This window comes from Leucoraja erinacea, chromosome 17 (genome assembly GCF_028641065.1).
Source record: "Leucoraja erinacea ecotype New England chromosome 17, Leri_hhj_1, whole genome shotgun sequence".
Taxonomy (NCBI): domain Eukaryota; kingdom Metazoa; phylum Chordata; class Chondrichthyes; order Rajiformes; family Rajidae; genus Leucoraja; species Leucoraja erinaceus.
In genome coordinates this window covers 10574151-10592933 of record NC_073393.1, presented here as the reverse complement: position 1 = coordinate 10592933, position 18783 = coordinate 10574151, and the positions used below count along the sequence as shown (strand labels likewise).

The 18783-nt window shown below is 41.5% G+C and overlaps 1 protein-coding gene across 1 annotated transcript; it reads left to right on the top strand.

Annotated features, from left to right (window-relative positions):
• The first annotated feature begins 217 nt into the window (after window positions 1-217).
• On the top strand, window positions 218-18687 carry LOC129705082 (glucose-fructose oxidoreductase domain-containing protein 2-like). Its single transcript, XM_055648477.1, has 3 exons — window positions 218-420; window positions 4648-4996; window positions 15706-18687. Exons 2-3 carry the CDS (start codon window positions 4744-4746, stop codon window positions 16605-16607), a joined length of 1155 nt encoding a protein of 384 aa, XP_055504452.1. The 5' UTR covers window positions 218-420; window positions 4648-4743; the 3' UTR covers window positions 16608-18687.
• The last annotated feature ends 96 nt before the right edge of the window (window positions 18688-18783 follow it).

The following is an 18783-nucleotide window of genomic DNA, read 5'->3' as shown; positions in this document are numbered from 1 at the left end:
GGCCTAATGGGCTAATACAGATGTGAATGGGCGTGCCCGATATGCTAATACAGTGGCGCATGGGCGGGCCATGTATCCTAATATGGTGGAATGGGCGGGTCATGTATGCTAATACGGGAGATTGGGCGGGCCAGGAATGCTAATACAGCGATGACGCCAGCAGGGGGCAGCTCCAGGCGTTGGTTGATCAGGGACGCACGCGCAGTGGGTGTGAGTGTGCGCACATGCGCAGTGCCGCGTTGGGTGGGAGGCTGCGTGTGGAGCGGAGGGACGGCAGGAGCGCGCCGGGTGGCGGGGCATCTCCATGGGCAGCGACAGCGCGGTCCGGCGGACCCACTGACTGAACCGTCCACCTCCGCGGCCAGGGACCCAGCAAGCTGAGGACGGAGCCGTTGCCGGGAGATGAGGCCGCGGCAGCGGGTAACAGTGACCGTGCTTCACCGCTCGGTTGGGCGGCGGATTGGGGCTGGAGCGGCGGGAGGGAGGGCGGGGAGTAGGCGAGGCCTCGCCGTCCGTCGTCGCGGTGAACGCCGACCCAACCTGTACATTGTTGTGTGGAGGTCGACGGCAGGTTGGTCGGAGCCGGCGGCGAGGCTGTGATCGGCGCCGCGGGGATCGAGGGCTGCAGGCTGGCGTTGAGAGATGCTCGTACCTGCGGAGGTGGCACTGGGGAGGTGATGTGGGCTTGAGGGACATTTCCACCCCACCGCTGCGGTCTGGCTTCATGAGAAGGACCTTCAGTCCCGAGTGATGAGGAAGACCATCGGTTTCTGCTTGTGTTCTCAGAAATCGTACCTTTCTCGCCAATGAGCTGGTTATTTTATAGCGTGGTGAATAAATTAAGCTTCAGACAATTGCTTAGCACAAACACGAATTGTATAAAGAATAATTGGTGACGGTTTCTGATACACGGAATTCCTGTGGTCTATCGTCCACGAGGCGTTGGTAATGTTACCGTATGGTGTGTCTAGATTAGTTGGCTTTATTTATAGTTGGAGGTCTGTAAGTGAGTTACCCTGAAGATAAAAGGTCTTTGGCAGAGGACAAATGTTATATTTGTACCAGGAAATTTTGGGATTGTTGGGATTTGGTGATTTATGTTTTATTGAAATTGAAAGGAAATTTCTAAATATATTAATGCAACTGATTATATAGAAATGAGTGGAAAACCTGGGTTCTTAGTAATCTTGGAACATTAGCTGTATGATGAAGTCTAATGGGTACCAATTCCACACTGTACTAATCCCCTGAACCACGTGAACCTCTGACCTTGATGTTCAGTTTGACTGTTCCAGGTTCCTAACCGTAAGACAAACGCAGAATTTGAATGTTCATTCTAGATGGCAAGGATAACTTGCAGCTTTTTGTACTGTTAATCTGAAATATGTTTTAAATAAAAGTGCTGATTACTTCTCATGTCATTGGCTGCCTGGGCTTACGTGTTGAAATCTTTCCTGAAAATCTTTCCAGTCCTTTGTTTTTACTTTACATTTTGTTGCATCACATTTTGTTTGATAGCATTCCTGTGGTGTGCCTCGGTATGCTTTAATACTTAAATGGTGGTGTCTGCATTGTCGTCAAATGATGAATTAATATTGTCTGATTCAACAATGAGTCAAGTAATCTGGTGCAACATAATGGGATGTTGGTTGGGCTGCATCTGGAGTATTGCATGCAGCAAGGATATGGAAGTTTATGAGTGTGCAGAAGAGGTTTAAGAGAACGCTGTGGGAGTCGAGGGTATTACCGATAAGGTTGGATGGATTTGGGATTTTATCCCTAGAATGTCACAGTTGAGCACAGATCTGATAATACATAAAATTGAGGGATAGACAGTCAGAACCGTTACTCCAATTAGTTTTCAGGTGAAAAGGGCAAAGTTAAAAGGAGATGTAAGGGGCAAGTTTTTACAGTGGTGGTTGCCAGCCAAGATGATGGTGAAGGCAGAGGCATAGTGGCATTTAAGAAGCATTTAGATAAGCACATTGATATGCAGGGAATGGAGGGGTATGGATCATAAACTGGCAGATGAGATTAGGTTATCCTGGCAACATGTTCGGCAAAGTCAATGTGGGCCAGAGGAAATATTTTGGTGTCGTATTTTTCTATGTATAGGAAAGACCTTTCGTCCTGGGCCTCCTCCATTGTCAGAGTGAGACCCAGCGCAAATTGGAGGAACCACACCTCATATTTTGCTTGGGTAGTTTACACCCCAGCGGTATGAACATTGACTTATTGAACTTCAGATAGCCCTTGCTTTCTCTTTCCATCCCCTTCCCAGTTCTCCCACTAGTCTTACTGTCTCTGCCTACATTCTATCTTTATCCCGCCCCCTCCCTTGACATCAGTCTGAAGAAGGGTCTCGACCCGAAACTTCGCCAATTCCTTCTCTCCTGAGATGCTGCCTCATCCGCCGAGTCACTCCCAACATTTTGTGTCTATCAAAGAACTGCAGATTCTGGTTTAAATCGACGGCCTACACAAAATGCTGGAGTAACTCAGCGGGACAGGCAGCATCTCTAGAGAGAAGGAATGGGTCTATTTTTTCTATTTTCTATGTTCTACGTTGACCTCATAAGAAGACTTCCCTCGTCATTCTGAGGCTTTATCCCAACCTCTTATATCCTGCAACTTCCTTCCTATGACTTGCATGCAGAACTGTCCTGGAAAGCAGAACTCTATTACAGCCAGTCCTTGGCTCCATCTATCTGCCGATCAACCCCTCTCACATCTTTCCCTTGCCTGGCTTTGTTCTGTCCCCAGCTCTCTTCCACCATCCACCCCCCCACCCCACAATCCCTGAAGAAGGGTCTGACCCAAAACATGTCCATGTCCTCTCGAGATGCTGCCTGAACCACTGAGTTACTCCAGCACTTTTTTGTAAACCAGCATCTGCAGTTCCTAGTCTGTCATTCAGAACTTGTTTTATTTCTTGTATTCTTTCTCCGTTGTTCAATCCCTACCGACATCCAAGACCACTTAATACTTTTGCCATTTTGACAGTTTCCTGGTTCCAACTATCGCACCGTTGCCATGGATCTAGAGAGAGGGACAACATGGAAAGGGGCCCTTTGACCATCAATGGCCCATTTAACCATATAACAATTACAGCACGGAAACAGGCCATCTCGACCCTTCTAGTCCGTGCCGAACACATAATCCCCCCTAGTCCCATATACCTGCGCTCAGACCATAACCCTCCATTCCCTTCCCATCCATATAACTATCCAATTTATTTTTAAATGATAAAAACGAACCTGCCTCCACCACCTTCACTGGAAGCTCATTCCATTCAGCTACCACTCTCTGAGTAAAGAAGTCCCCCCTCATGTTACCCCTAAACTTCAGTCCCTTAATTCTCAAGTCATGTCCCCTTGTTTGAATCTTCCCTACTCTCAGTGGGAAAAGCTTTTCCACGTCAACTCTGTCTATCCCTCTCATCATTTTAAAAACCTCTATCAAGTCCCCCCTTAACCTTCTGTGCTCCAAAGAATAAAGCCCTAACTTGTTCAACCTTTCTCTGTAACTTAGTTGCTGAAACCCAGGCAACATTCTAGTAAATCTCCTCTGTACTCTCTCTATTTTGTTGACATCTTTCCTATAATTAGGCGACCAAAATTGTACACCATACTCCAGAATTGGCCTCACCAATGCCTTGTACAATTTTAACGTTACATCCCAACTTCTATACTCAATGCTCTGATTTATAAAGGCCAGCACACCAAAAGCTTTCTTTACCACCCTATCTACATGAGATTCCACTTTCAGGGAACTGTGCACAGTTATTCCCAGATCCCTCTGTTCACCTACATTCTTCAATTCCCTACCATTTACCATGTACGTCCTATTTTGATTTGTCCTGCCAAGATGTAGCACCTCACACTTATCAGCATTAAACTCCATCTGCCATCTTTCAGCCCACTCTTTACACTGATCCTACATTCCTATCTATCTCCCCGGATTCTGCTTCTCCCACATTCCCTGGCAGCACGTTCCCGGCATCTACCACTCTCTGCCTACAGAAATAATTCCTTGCACATTTCATTTAAACTTTTCCCCCTCACGGTAACCAATGACAGCATCTTTGGAGAACAAGGATAGGTGACATTTTGGGCAGGACCCTTCCGTATACGCTAGGACGTACCCACAGCTAACTTGACTCACCTACTTCTGGCATGACTTTCCTCCAGTCTATATTTCCCTGCTGCGTTTATTTTGATGACGAGATTTTCCACACCAGCACCTGCATTTTTTTTTGCTTTTATCTGAAGAATGGCGTCTTCTAATTTGGTTGCTTCTGCTCCTTTCCTTGCACTTCCATGCTTCCTCCCAGTCAGAACAAGGAAGGGGCTTCCCTTATCAGTGAGTTTCATTAGGGAAAACATAATGGAAGTAAATGCTTTGTTTTATCAAGCTCTTGGGGTCACTTCTAGCTGAAGAGATTAGCACTGTCCTCTTTAGTCACTTACCAGTAATTTGTGCATGGCCTCTTTTTAAAAGAGGATTTCATACCAGATTTAGTTAATCAATGTTTAATGAGCTATGTAATGGACATAATTAAGTTTAGATTAGAAGTAATTTAGGTCTAACTGTCTTAGGAAATGATTTCTGCACTTAATAAAGTCTTGTTTGTTTTTCTGTTTACAGCACACCCACAGATCTCGCCAGCTGTGAGTTAGGAGACTTGACCTGCTTCCCTTTTCCTATGAAAGCTGTTTATCAATAGAATAGACAGAACAGAAAATGCTCCCGGGGGTGGGCGTGTTTGGGACAGGGAGCACTGCCCGGGTTTTGGTCCCACTGTTGCGTGCTGAAGGCTTCACCATCGAGGCACTCTGGGGCAGAACGGAGGAAGAAGCCAAGCAGCTGGCAGAGGAAATGAACATTTCCTTCTACACAAGTCGCACTGATGATGTTTTGCTCCACCAGGATGTGGATCTGATCTGCATCAATATTCCTCCACCTCTCACATGCCAGATTGCTGCAAAGGCACTAGGTACAGTATTTCCCTGTAAGCAGTACAAGCAAAATCGTGATGTTCTGAGATTTTAAAAGGCTTAAAAAATAGCTACTGCAGAGTTCTTCAGTATGTGTTGTGTGAATGAAATGTAGTGAGATGAAATTCCAATGTTAAATTTATAAAGCTCCTATTAAATATTCTTGTATCTTTTCTGATCAGAATATGGCAGGCTGCTTGTATTTAATCTATTCCTATTTATAGTTGGTTGTCCATCACTTTGTAAACCCTTTCATTGCCCTAAATGTTCAAATCTGTCTGGCATAATGCATCTTGACTTTATAGCACAAAGGTTTCTTTAGTTTTGTTAGGTTGCATTTGGAGTGTCGCATACTGTTCTGGTTGCCTCATTACAGGAAGGATGTGGATGGATTGGAAAGGCCCCAAAGGAGATTTATAAGAATTATATTTTTCACACAGAGTTGTGAGTGTGGAATTCTCGGCCTTGGAGGGCGGTAGAGTCCGGTTCTCCGGATACTTTCAAGCGAGAGCTAGATAGGGCTCAAAGATAGCTGAGTCGGGGGATATGGGGAGAAGGCAGGAACGGGGTACTGATTGGGGATAATCAGCCATGATCACATTAAATGGCGGTGTGGGCTCGAAGGGCCGAATGGCCTATTCCTGCACCTATTGTCTATTGATATCTGGATTAGAAAGTATTAGCTACAGGGAGAGGTTGGACAAAAGGATTGTTTTATTTGTACTGCTAGAGGTTGTGAGTAGACTGATAGAGTCTATAGACTGATAGAGGATGGGAAAAAAAAATACCAGAAGGCATAGTTTTAAGGTGAGAGGAGCAGATTTTTTACACAGAGGGTGGTGAATGCCTGGAACATGTTGCTGGGGGTAATGGTCAAGGCAGATATGATAGTTGCATTTAGGATACCATTTGGATAGGTATATGAACATGCAGAGGATGGAGAGATAGTGATTATTTGCAGGGAGAAGATTTGGCATCATGTTCTCCACGGACATTGTGGCCTGTTCTGCTGCTGTGTTAGCTCATCTGCCATTTTATGACACTGGTTTGTGTGCTCCACGTTGCAGGCAACTCTCACCTCAAATTAAATATTTATTTTTGATAAATTGTATTAATTTCATTAGTTTAGGATAACTGTTGTGATATTGCTGCATGAGTCTAGCTAAATATTTGTTTTTATGGATTGCACTAGTTCTTAAAGATCACGGTAAATTTTGTTCTATCAAAAGAACTCATTGGTCTGTAACTCAATGCTGCATTTAGTATTTGGTATGCATGTAATGCAGTCTTTGTATTCTGGTGAAAAGTTTAAAAAAATTGCTTATAGAGTGCAGCAATCCTGTAAGACCAGTGGGATCTTGGCAGTTGTTCAGCTACTGAACAATGAACTGAAGAAAGTTGGCAAAGATGCCCGTAAAATTGACTTTTTATAACATTCTTGGCAATCGTATGTTGTAATGTATGTGGGCAAGCTAGGGAGAACTGTCTGAGCCAATTCCCCCTCAATTATAACAGATTTAATTTGAAGTTAAGCTGCAACTGAACATTGTTAATAGAACTCATAGAAAATTGTCTTGTCATAATTTTTTAGGAGTTCCAAGGCCAAAAGTGGATTCATCATCAAGGATGTTAATTTTATGTAACAGTTTATTTAAATATGTTGTAGTTCCCACTCTTCAGTCTTTCTCTTCAAAAAGATTGTAGAATTGTTGGTCTTTCATTATGTGCATGAGAACAATAGACACAAAAATATTTCCAGACTCGTTACTGTCATATGTGTGGGAAATATTTTGTAATGGTTAAGGTCATAAGTGATAGGAACAGAATTAGGCTATTCGGCCCATCAAATCTATTCTGCCATTCAATAATGGCTGATCATTCTCTCCCTCCAAACCTATTCCCCTGCCTTCTCCCCACAACTCTTGACACCTGGGTTTTAGCCATGCGTATTATACTTGATGTTTTGCCTTATAGGCCTGGGTTGCACTACTTGGCATGCCTCTGGTTCCCTGTAACTTTAGACATTTGAAAGAAACGTACTCCTTTGCATCATATCCTATTCTATGATACTGGTTTAGGAAAGAGTAAATGTTTGACCATTAAACATTTGAAACCCGATTTCCAAAACTTTTCCAAAGAAAAGTTGACAAAGTCGCTATATTCATATTAATAGAAATGTTGTACAAAGACAACGTTGAAATGGATTGAGCAAAACACAGAGCACTGGAGGAACCCGGGGCCAGGCAGTATCTGTGGATGAAATGGACAGATTGACGAAGATTGCCAACACAAAACATCGTTTGTCCATTTCCTCCACAGATGCTGCCTAACCCACGGAGTTCCTCCAGCGCTTAGTACTTTGCCCAAAATTCCAGCATTTATAGTTTCTTGATATAAATTGTGCAGTTTGGCAGGAATTATGGATCTACAGACTGAATTGCTATTTGAAGTTGAAGATGAGGAATAAAGCAATCATTTAGTTATTTTCTAACTGTTGTGATGAGATTCTGCTGTCTATTGTAGGCTATATGAAACCTCCAGAAGGAAACAGTAGTTTGTATTAATGACATGAATCTAAAATGTGGACATTATGTAAATAGGAAATTGTTGGATGTAGTCCTACTTCTGAAAACATGCATTATTAGTATTGTTTGAGTAATGCTGTTGCTTTCATTTCTAGAATAAGCAAGTTATTGAACAACTTCCTGTTCTGCTGAGGTTATCCATCATCTACCTCAAAGGGTGCTTATTGTTTAGATCTTATCAAGGCAATGCCTTTGAATGCAGGGTAGTCTGATCACTGATCCACTGATGTTGCTTCTGTACAATTCATATATTGTAATATTAATACTTGACTGTTTGGTCCATTAGCAAAAATAAAATAACTTGTTTATATGGCAGCCTGTTATGATAAATCTGTTGCTAAATTGTTGTAACAGCTAGGCAGGAAACTAGAATAGCAATCTCCCTTCAACGTTAAAGCACCATTATAGTGTACCAGGATAACACCACCTGTATGTATGCCCAGATGCTTAACAATGAATACTATGTTTGTTAAATTTAATTTGTAATAAATGTGTGGATAACTCTTGTAAATCTTTCAAAATTTGGATGCTTTGACTCCTTTTTCTAGCATTTAAAAAGTTGTGTTGAAGATGTTCAATTTGTCAACATTTCAAATGTACTTCACTGGGTCTAATGCATATTATAGCACATTGAAGTTGTAAGCGGTGCTATATTAATACGGTGCTTGTCTTTCTTGGGCGTTAGATTTTGCAGTACTTCAACTTGTTTGGTTAAGTTGGACAGTTGATTGCTCATTTGGGTCTTGGGTTCTGATAGTTGTGATATTTTTTATCTGATTAGCAACTTAATGTAACTTATTACTCTTAGAACTTAGAGTCATAAAGCACAGGAACGGGCTCTTTGACTCAATTTGATCATGTGATGTAGATGCCCCATCTAAGCTGGCCCTATTTAGTTGTGTATCTCCCGCTAAGACTTTAATATCTATGTATATGTTTAAATGTCTTTTATATGCTGTTATTGTACCTGCACTAGCTACTTTCTTTAGCAGCTTGTTCCATATACCCAGGAGGGGGGAGGTTGTCCCTCGGGCACCTATTGACTCTCTCCTCTGATTAAACCAATGCCCATAAATTCTTAATTTTCCAAACTTTGGGGAAGTGGGGTGGGGGGGAGGGGAAAGAAAAGACATGGTGGATGCGCACAATCGATGTCCCTTGTTGTTTTGTTTGTCTCTAAAGAATCACCTCTCTGTCTCCTATAAGCTAGGGAATAAAGTCGTAAACTGCCTGACCTCTCACTATAACTTGAATTGTGCAACATCTTTGTAAATCTTTTCTGCCCTATTTCCGGCTTAATGTCATCCATCCTATACCAGGATGACCAAAACTGAATGCAGCAGTTTAGTTTAGAGATACAGGTTGGAAATAGATCCTTCATCTACCAAGCCCACGCATACCATTGATTAACTGCACACTAGTTCCATCTTATCCAGAGCACCTGGAGAAAATCCACAAAGTCAAAGAGAGAATGTACAAACTCCTCACAGACAACACCCGTAGTTAGGATTGAACCCAGGTCTCTGGCGCTGTAAAGCAACAACTACTACTGTGCCACTATCAAAAGTACTCAGCGTGTGCCCTCATTAACCTGTTTGACATAATATCTCAACTTCTATACTCAATGCCCTGAATGATTAAGGGTTTTACCACTCTATCTACCTGTGTCGCCACTTTCAAGGAACTATGTACTTGTACTTTTAGGATCCTTTTTTACAACCCCTACATAGCGAGAGAATTTGAGTACAGGAGCAAGGAGGTCCTACTGCAGTTGTACAGGCACCTGGAGTATTATGTGTGCCGTTTTGGTCTACTAATTAGAAGAAGGACGTTATTGCTATTGAGGGAGTCCAGTGTAGGTTCACCAGGTTAATTCCCCGGATGACATATGATGAAAGAATGGATCGACTGGGCTTATTCACTGGAATTTAGAAGGATGAGAGGGGATCTTATAGATACATATAGAATTCTTAAGAGATTGGACAGGCTAGAACCAGGGGTCGCAGTTTATGAATAAGGGGTAGGCCATTTAGGACTGAGATGAGGAAAAACTTTTTTAACTGGAGAGTTGTGAATCTGTGGAATTCTCTTCCACAGAAAGTAGTGAAGGCCAATTCACTAGATGTATTCGAGAGAGAGTTAGATATAGCTCTTAGGGCTAAAGGAATCGAGGGATATGGGGGGGGGGGGGGGAAGCAGGAACAGGGTACTGATTCTGGATGATCAGCCATGATCATATTTGAATGCCAGAGCTGGCTCGAAGGACCGAATGGCCTACCCCAGCACCTACTTTCTATGGTATGTGCGTAGAATGTGCTACCAGGGGTAGTGGTGGATGCAGATACGATAGTGGTGTTTTAAGATGCTTTTAGATAGGCATATGGATATGCTGAACGTGGAGCGATGTAGATAATGTGTAGACAGGGTTTAACTTGGCTTCATGCTCGGCACAGATATTGTGGATCGGAAGGTCTGTTCCTGTGCTGCACTGTTCTATGTTCAAATGCAAGTTATGGCTGAAATTGTTACAAAAAGTATTGTAAGAGTATATTATTACAAAGGATATGGTAAAAACTTGGCAGAAACACCATAAAGCTGCAGTGAGCTTTTGGTTTAATTATTTTTTTGCTGATTCAATATTCATCAATGCAAGTCCTTTTATTAGCTGTGGAGATGTAAAGCCAAATGTAACATTTGTAATCTCATGTAACATGTAACAACTTCATGAGTATTAATAAAACAAGTTCTTCAGCTATTTTTGAAATTTGGTCTGCTGTTGCAAAGTTGGGTTTAGTACAGACAGTATAATGCCACTCTTCTCCCCCCCCCCCCCCCCCCCCCCCCCCCCCCCCACCACCACCACAGAAGGTCTTGAAGCCCTCAGTTTCTTCCTTGACCACAGAATCAGCCAATTACCGTCTACTGACACCCTCCGCCTAGCAGAGCTGGTCCTTACCCGTAACAACTTCTCCTTCGACTCCTCCCATTTCCTCCAAATCCAAGGCTTAGCTATGGGCACTCGCATAGGCCCCAGCAATGCCAGCCTCTTTGTACGTCGAACAATCACCGTTTCAAGCGTCCACTCAAATTCACTTGGACCAAACTCCGAAATTTCCCTACCATTTCTAGATCTCACTGTCACCATCACAGGAGACAAGCTATCGACTGACATTTACTACAAACTCACTGACTCCCACAGCTATTTAGACTACATTTCTTCCTACCCTGCTCCCTGTAAAGACTCTATCCCCTACTCCCAATTCCTCCGTCGACGCCGCATCTGTACCCAGGTTGAGGTGTACCAGAGATGTTCTCATTCTTTTGGGAACGGGGGTACCCCTCTTCCATTATCAATGAGGCTCTCAATAGGGTCACTTTGATATCCCGCAGCTCCGCTCTTGCTCCCCATCCCTCCATTCGTAGCAAAGACAGTGTCCCCCTTGTCCTCGCCTTCCACCCTATCAGCTGTCGCATACAGCACATACTCCTCCGACATTTTTGCATTTTCGCCACCTCCAACGGGATCCCACTACTAACCACATCTTCCCATCTCCACCTCTTTCCGCAGAGACCATTCCCTCCAACTCCCTGATCCCTTCTCACCCAAACCCCCCCAACCCCATCCCCCATGTACTTTCCCCTGTAACTGCAGAAGATGCAACACCTGTCCCTATACCTCCCCCCTTGACTCCGTCCAAGGACCCCGGCAGACTTTTCAGTGGAGGCAGAGGTTCACTTGCACCTCCTCCAACCTCATCTACTGTACCGCTGTTCCAGGTGTGGACTGCTGTATATCAGCAAGACCAAGCGCATGCTCGGCGATCGTTTCGCTGAACACCTCCACTCGGTCCATCTAAACCTACCTGATCTCCCGGTGCTCAACACTTTAACTCCCCCTCCCATTCCAACACTGACCTTTCTGTCCTGTGCCACCTCCATTATCAGAGTGGGGGCCCAGTGCAAATTGGAGGAACAGCACTTCATATTTTGCTTGGGCACCTTACACCCCAGCGGTATGAACACTGACTTCTCTAACTTCAAGTAGCCCTTGCTTTCCCTCTCTCTCCATCCTCTCCCCCTTCCCAGTTCCCCTACCACTTACTGTCTCTGACTACATTTTATCTCTGTGCCGCCCACTCCCCTGACATCAGTCTGAAGAAGGGTCTCGACCCGAAACGTCACCCATACCTTCTATCCAGAGATGTCGCCTGTCCTGCTGAGTTACTCCAGCAATTTGTTTCTACCTTCGATTTAAACCAGCATCTGCAGTTCATTCATACACATAATGCCACAGTTGTACATTGTGTAGATTATTGCCATGCATTGCAGTAAATAACAGAAAAAATGATTTTTTTTACATAACATTGTTCTTTAATCTTTCCCTTTTTATTAGTGCTCAAAGATTTCAGTTTTGCTTGTCTTCCTATGGAGTCAGTGAGGAAGTTGTTTTGTATTATACAGTAGTGCCTTTGAAGAACATTATGAAGCAAATTTAATCTTTCTATTTCAAGTCCTCAGATCTTGGCCCCATGCTTGGTCCTTATTTAAGTTTCAAATCCTGATTGAAAACTGCATGGTCTTCATGGCGCATAGCAACTTGGAGGGAACAAGAAAACAATCTGGGGAAATAAATTGAGAGGCACAGGCAAAAACTGTGAAATGGAGAAGGGCGGCAATGCAGATACTTAGCTTATCCGTGGGATGATGGAATTTCACAGAATAGAGATTAGTGCGGTGGTGTATTCACAAAATTTGACCAATGTCCTAGATTGTTTCAGCTGTGAGAACTTGATTGCAAACTGAACGGTAGCGCAGTGTGTTTCTTTGGACTTGATCAATCTATTTTTCTTCTTAATGGTTTTATCATGTTAAACAATGCACATTATTTCCTCAAATATTTGGCTTGCAAAATTTCAGTGAATGTGTTGATGAGTGCTGACAAAAAGTGATTCAACAGGTCATTCATCGGTTGTATAAAAAAGGGTCTTTCATTATGTTTGCTGAGTTTTGTCTGGATTTCTCCCACCACCTAGCAAATCTGCTCACTCATGATCAGATTATTTTTTTTCATGATAGCTTGCTGTGGCCATGAGCTTGCTAAGAAGGAAAAAACGCATGTTTTAATGTACCTTTAGCTATGGCAAGGGTGGTGTATTTTGCTGCTCTTCATGTTATGTGAAGTATTTTTCTTTCTAAGACTTAGTTACTTGCATTGTGCTGTTCATTTCTTTTGACTAATGGCCTGAAAATGGTGAATATTATTAATGTGCCAAATATACAGACTTCCAAACTGAAATACACTTCAGCTATTGTTAAATGTATATTTTAGGAAGCTGAAGGAAAGCGAGATGCTAACCAGTTTCTAATGACCTTTAGCTCCAGTTTCCTCTTGGCTTCTTGCCCTGTATATAAAGATTTAAATGATATTGTCCCAATTCTCCTGTATGCAGTTTGGTATGATTTATAGAGAGAAGGAATGGGTGACGTTTTGGGTTGAGACCCTTGGTATCGACTCAAAAAGTTACCCATTCTTTCTCTCCAGAGATGCTGCCTGAGTTGCTCTAGCATTTTGTGTCTACCTTCGATTTAAACCGGCATCTGCAGTTCTTTCCTACACATTTTGGTATGATTTATGTTATGACTCATTTCTCCTGCTGAATATTATGGCGTGGCTGGTAAGATGACCAAACATGAAATCTGATGTAAGGGTTAGAAATAGGTTCCTGTGATTTATTGGAAAAGGAATGACTTCAGACAATTGTATTGTAATAAACCTGAGTGAACCCAGGAAATATTTCGAAAGGGTATGCTGATTTCAGTGTTCTGCTGCTGCCAGTTTGGTTGTCAGTAGAAACATCCTGTAGCTTCATTGAAGAGAAATAGTAATTATTATTCTTAATAATCAGAAGTGACAAGGAATATATCATTTGTTGCTAACTTACAATTAGGCTATGCAGTGGGAGGCTTGAATTAATTCCACGTGAAACAAAGATCCCTGTTTTGTGCTTCATTTAAACTTTTGATTTCAACTATAGCTTAACCATGATTAGTGAGCGTTCACTGAAATCAACCCTATGACCAAACTTAAATTTATTTTTAATTTTGTTTCCAATAACAAGGGCAACGCTGGCACAGCTGATGAAGCTGCTGCCTCACAGCGCCATCGACTCTGGTTTGATCCTGACCTCGAGTTTGCACGTTCTCCCTGTGTATATTTCCCCCCAGGTCCTCCAGTTTCCTCCCACATCCCAAAGATGTGCAGGTTTGTAGATTAATTGGCTCTGTAAAATTGTCCCTAGGGAGTGGATGAGAAAGTGGGATAACAAAACTAGCGTGAATGGCTGATCGATGGTCGGCGTGGACTCCGTAGGCCAAATGGTCTATCTCCATGCTATATCTCTAATCTTTTTTAGATACATGGCAAGTGTTACTAATTTAGAGAATCGGTGAGCTCCATTAGGAATAAAAAATAAGGGAAAGAAAACATATTTATTGGTGAGGAAGCTTGTGTCTTAGTGATCTTTCCCTCAATAAGGTCTTGCCAGCAAATTTGCAATTCGTTCTTATGATTCTGTAGTTTTTGATAGTTACAAACAACATTGATTTGGATTTGATGAAAGTATGATGTGGAAGAATTATGTTGCTTAGAAGGTTGCTGGGGTGCTTTAAAATGTTAAATTGGCATCAAGTTACTGATCTTGGCAAAGTTGCTCTCAATGAGGAAAAAAAGAGAGATTTTTATTTCTATAAGTTTGCTTTGTCAGCCCTTGAATCCAATCTTATTTTGTAAGATTGCCCGTAAATGTATCTGATTGTTCTCCAGACGGCTGTGTTTCTGGTTTGCTTTCAATATGCTTCCTGATTTGATGTTGAAAGTTTGAGATTTCCTGTTATATTGTACGGTTGTTTGTTAGTCCAGTCGTCTTTGTAATATGTTTTGAAGCCTGTAATGGTTTCTGGAAAATAACGGGTAACTGAATGAAATGGAATCGCGTTGTTTCAGATAGACAAAAAATGGATAAACAATCTTGGGCGGAACAAACCTATCTCACCAACATTTACTGATTCTTTGAAATTTAGAAGCCAGAGAGGAAAATAAATGAATGATGGATTCTTCAGTGTCTGGTTTGAATATTCTGTGTATTCTTCTTTCACTCATCTACACACACATGGGAGCCTCTGGCCAGCACATCCTCTGAACTGCAGCATTAGTGCTACTCACTTTCAATCTGAGGCCCTTTCTCCGCAAGATGTTGTGAAGGGTGGGGTGCACAGGATGGAAGGAAGACATCTGTGAGGGTGGGTAGTGTATAGGGAGGGAGGCAGGAAAACTGTGTGGGTGGGTGGGGTGTACAGGGTTGGAGGAAGACGGGGGGGGGGGGGGGATTTACAGGGTGGAAGGAAGACTGGGTGGGTGGGGGTGTACAGGATGGGAGGAAGTGAATAAGCCCAACTTTAATCTGCATCTTTTCTATCTTGAGAACTTTTATTTCCCTCCTTCCCTGAAGCAACCCAGACTTATTTTTAAATTGATACTGAATACTACGTCTTGCATCCTCATCCTGAAATCTCTTGGTTTATTTGCCATGCCCTGCTGGGCTGACACACACAACCCTTCTACCACCTCTGTTTCCATTCAGAGTGTGTATTACCGCTTGGAAATTTACCTAATATCCATTTCCATTCATCTGCACCCTCCCCTGTCTTGCAGATATCTGTTCTTTCAGACCCTGGCCCTGCTATCTCCCTTTGTTTTCCTTAAACCTCTTTACCATTTTAAAATCCTTCCCCTATTATTGTTCAATTCCCCATCCACTATGTCTGTTATTTCCACCATCATGTTAACAATTTAAGTATTTTCCTAACCAGGAGCTCTATATTCATTTATTAACTGTTCCACAATGTATCTCTGTCTTATTAATTATTTCTGTGTGGTTTCTATTCGCCTTAAACATGTTTTTTTAGGATTTAAAGCTTAACTGCGAATGCATGCATAAATTAATGTTTTTCCAATCATTATTTGAAGCTGTTTTGAAACCTTTAACAGTAATGTTTGTAATCACCAGGCTTCATAATTGATTGAAATTAACTATTTTCCTTTTTATTCCTTGTCTGTACAAAAGGTATTGGGAAGAATGTAATCTGTGAAAAGGCTGCTACTTCGGCGGATGCCTTCAAAATGGTGAAAGCAGCTCGTTACTATCCTAAGCTCATGAGTATTGTAGACAATGTCCTTCGGTTCCTGCCGGCATTTATCAAAATGAAACGGCTAATTGAAGAAGGCTACATTGGTAATGTCATGATCTGTGATGTGCGTGTTTATTGGGGCAGTCTACTCAGCAGCAAGTACAACTGGATTTGTGACGAGTTGATGGGTGGAGGTGGCCTTCACACAATGGGCACCTACATCGTGGACCTATTGACCCACTTGACCAATAAGAGAGCCGAGAAGGTCCATGGCCTCCTGAAAACCTTCGTCAAGCAGAATGACAACATCCATGGTATTCGGCACGTCACCAGTGACGATTTCTGCTTCTTTCAAATGTTAATGAATGGAGGTGTGTGTAGCACTGTTACACTCAATTTTAATATGCCTGGCCCCTTTATTCACGAAGTCATGGTTGTGGGCTCTGCAGGGCGTTTGGTTGCTCGAGGCACGGACCTATATGGCCAGAAAAACACTACCTTCAAAGAGGAGCTGCTCTTTGCTGACACTAAGCTGGTAAATGCAGTTGGTGTGCTGGAGAAAGCATTTGGTGACATTCCCCTCTTGTATCTAAAGGGAATTGTTTACATGGTGCAAGCCTTGAGCAAGTCTTTTAAGGATCAGGAGGATCGGCGCACTTGGGCTGACAAGCCGGTTTCTATGGCTGCTTCGTTTGAGGATGGTCTTTACATGCAAAGCGTTGTGGATGCTATTAAGAGATCAAGCAGATCTGGAGAATGGGAAGTCATTGCTGTGATAGCAGAAGAACCCGATTCCAATCAGAATCTATGTGATGCTTTGCAACGTAATAATCTATGATGAACAATACTGTCATAATACATGAGATATAATTCCATCAAAATCAATTCAAACTAATATTATTGTTTTAAGGTACCAAAAATAGTTTTTGCAGCTGAAATAAGGGTATTGCGCTCTTACCGTGGTGCTTTCTGTTGATTGCTCTCATGTACGGTCAGCACTATGTGAAACCGCCATATTTTAAACACTCAATTTTGATTTCCTTCCAACTCAATTGTTTTAACATGCTGTCATTTAGCAGTACCCTGTACTTGTCATTCAAAAGAATGAACATATTCAGACTTAATACTGGTGTGTTTGGTGATTCCTATATTTACTTGAAGGAAAATTAATATTACGGTAACTACTATAAAATCAAAATTTATTGGGAAGCGGGGGATTTAAAATTCAAACATGGGAAGAAAACACTGAATTTTGTGGCAGGTTGTGAATTATGTGTTTCCTTGTTTAGGATTGCTGCTTGACCGAATGTTTTAGCCCAGTATTCCAAAAGAAACCCAGTGCTAACTGGAAGATTTTCCCTCTTCCCAGTTTTAAAATTGCATCCATAAAGGTGAATATATCTCCAAGTCACAAATGAAAGTTTGAGACTAATTTTCCATGATTCACAGGCTGATTACATTCTGACCTTGGTGATGCTGTTGCAATTTATCCAAATTACTTTGTTAGTTGAGTTGATATCTAGATTTCTTTTTTTAAAGTTCTTTAAAATTCACTAGGCTTACACTAAATTATGATAAGCATAATAGATCTTTGAAGATATACAGCCATTCATAGTGCAACTTTTTGGAATGGGGCTGGGTGGGGGAAGGGAGAAGAAGCTAATGAAAGTAGGTAGCATTTACACCCCCAACCACCTTCAGGCCAGACCAGATGTCCAAGCACTACTTTGTCCAGCTGTTTGTTGTTTTTCTCTCATCTACCCTTGCTTGTGATCATCTCATGACAGAACATACTTTAGTATTTAAGCAATTACAACAAGAATTTTGGTGGTTTAATACAATGTTTACAAACTGATGTTTCTAGTTCCAATATTTATTTTATGAAACTGGCTACTGATAGGACTGAGTAAAATAAATGGTGAGGAGTACATTGCATATCTGAATAGCTTGTTTATTTCCAAATTTGAAATAAGTTGGTTCATGAACAGCTAATTAGAGTTAAGAACAGTAGGAAGTGGCAGTCTAATTTAGTTTTCAAAATGTGTATATACTGTATTTGAGATAACATTGCAAAAATGGCTGGAATGTTTTTGTAATGTGCTTTTTTCCCCACTTTGTAATATGGAAAATTACTAAGTATTTGTTTTATGGACCTGTAGGTCTTGGCTTTTAAATCCAAGTTGTACAATATTTTTTGTCATAGTTTTAAAATATTACATTTAGTTTTCCAAACTTTGTATATGTTGATTGCATAGATATTTATTACATCATTAAGTGATTATATTGAAACATGTTTGCTTTGCGGGATTGTTCGAAATTTGGGAGGGAGGGAGGATTTGGCGTTCAAATATACAGCTAGGTTGTTTCATTGAAATAGTTGAACTGTGCAGAAAATAGGTTACCTATATAGTTATTTATTTTTGGTTAAAAATTCAGACGTGCGTTATTTATATTGAGATTTTTGTTTCAAATCATGGGCACAAAGTTAAACTTGATTTCCTATGTGAAAGGCTTAAAGATTTATTTAACAATTTTGTGAATGTATTTGCAGTAATTTGTAATATGTAGGTTTGGGGGTAGAGATGTGTGTTCTTGTGTCATTTATGTTTGACATGTAAATTTATTGTTCAAAAGACAACTTTGTATTTTAATCAATAAAATGGTTCTGGACTGTTCATTGGGATCCTTTAGAAAGGTGGTGCTTAGCAGTGCAAATAAAGCATAAAATGAAACATTGACAAAACAAAGTCTGTCTGGTTTGACTACTGTTGTGTTCTGTGTTTGGAGAAGACGGGCTATGTTGCTTTGGAAAATGTGCCTGTTACATATTCTGTCTCCAGTTCTACTATATTAAATGTTTAAAGTTTCTGAGCCAGTAGTCTATGTACCCTGAAAAATAAAAAAATATTACATTTTAAGTCTGATATTTTGGTCATCTTGATTTTTCTTTTAAAGAAAATTATTACAAACTGTTCAAGGCTGTTGTATGTGGTTGGCATCACAGCATTGAGAAC

Coding starts and splice junctions, on each gene's coding strand:
- LOC129705082 (XM_055648477.1), top strand. CDS start 4,744: ATGCTCCCGGGGGTGGGCGTGTTTGGGACAGGGAGCACTGCCCGGGTT. Junction 4,997..15,705: donor GATTGCTGCAAAGGCACTAG/GTACAGTATTTC, acceptor TCTGTACAAAAG/GTATTGGGAAGAATGTAATC.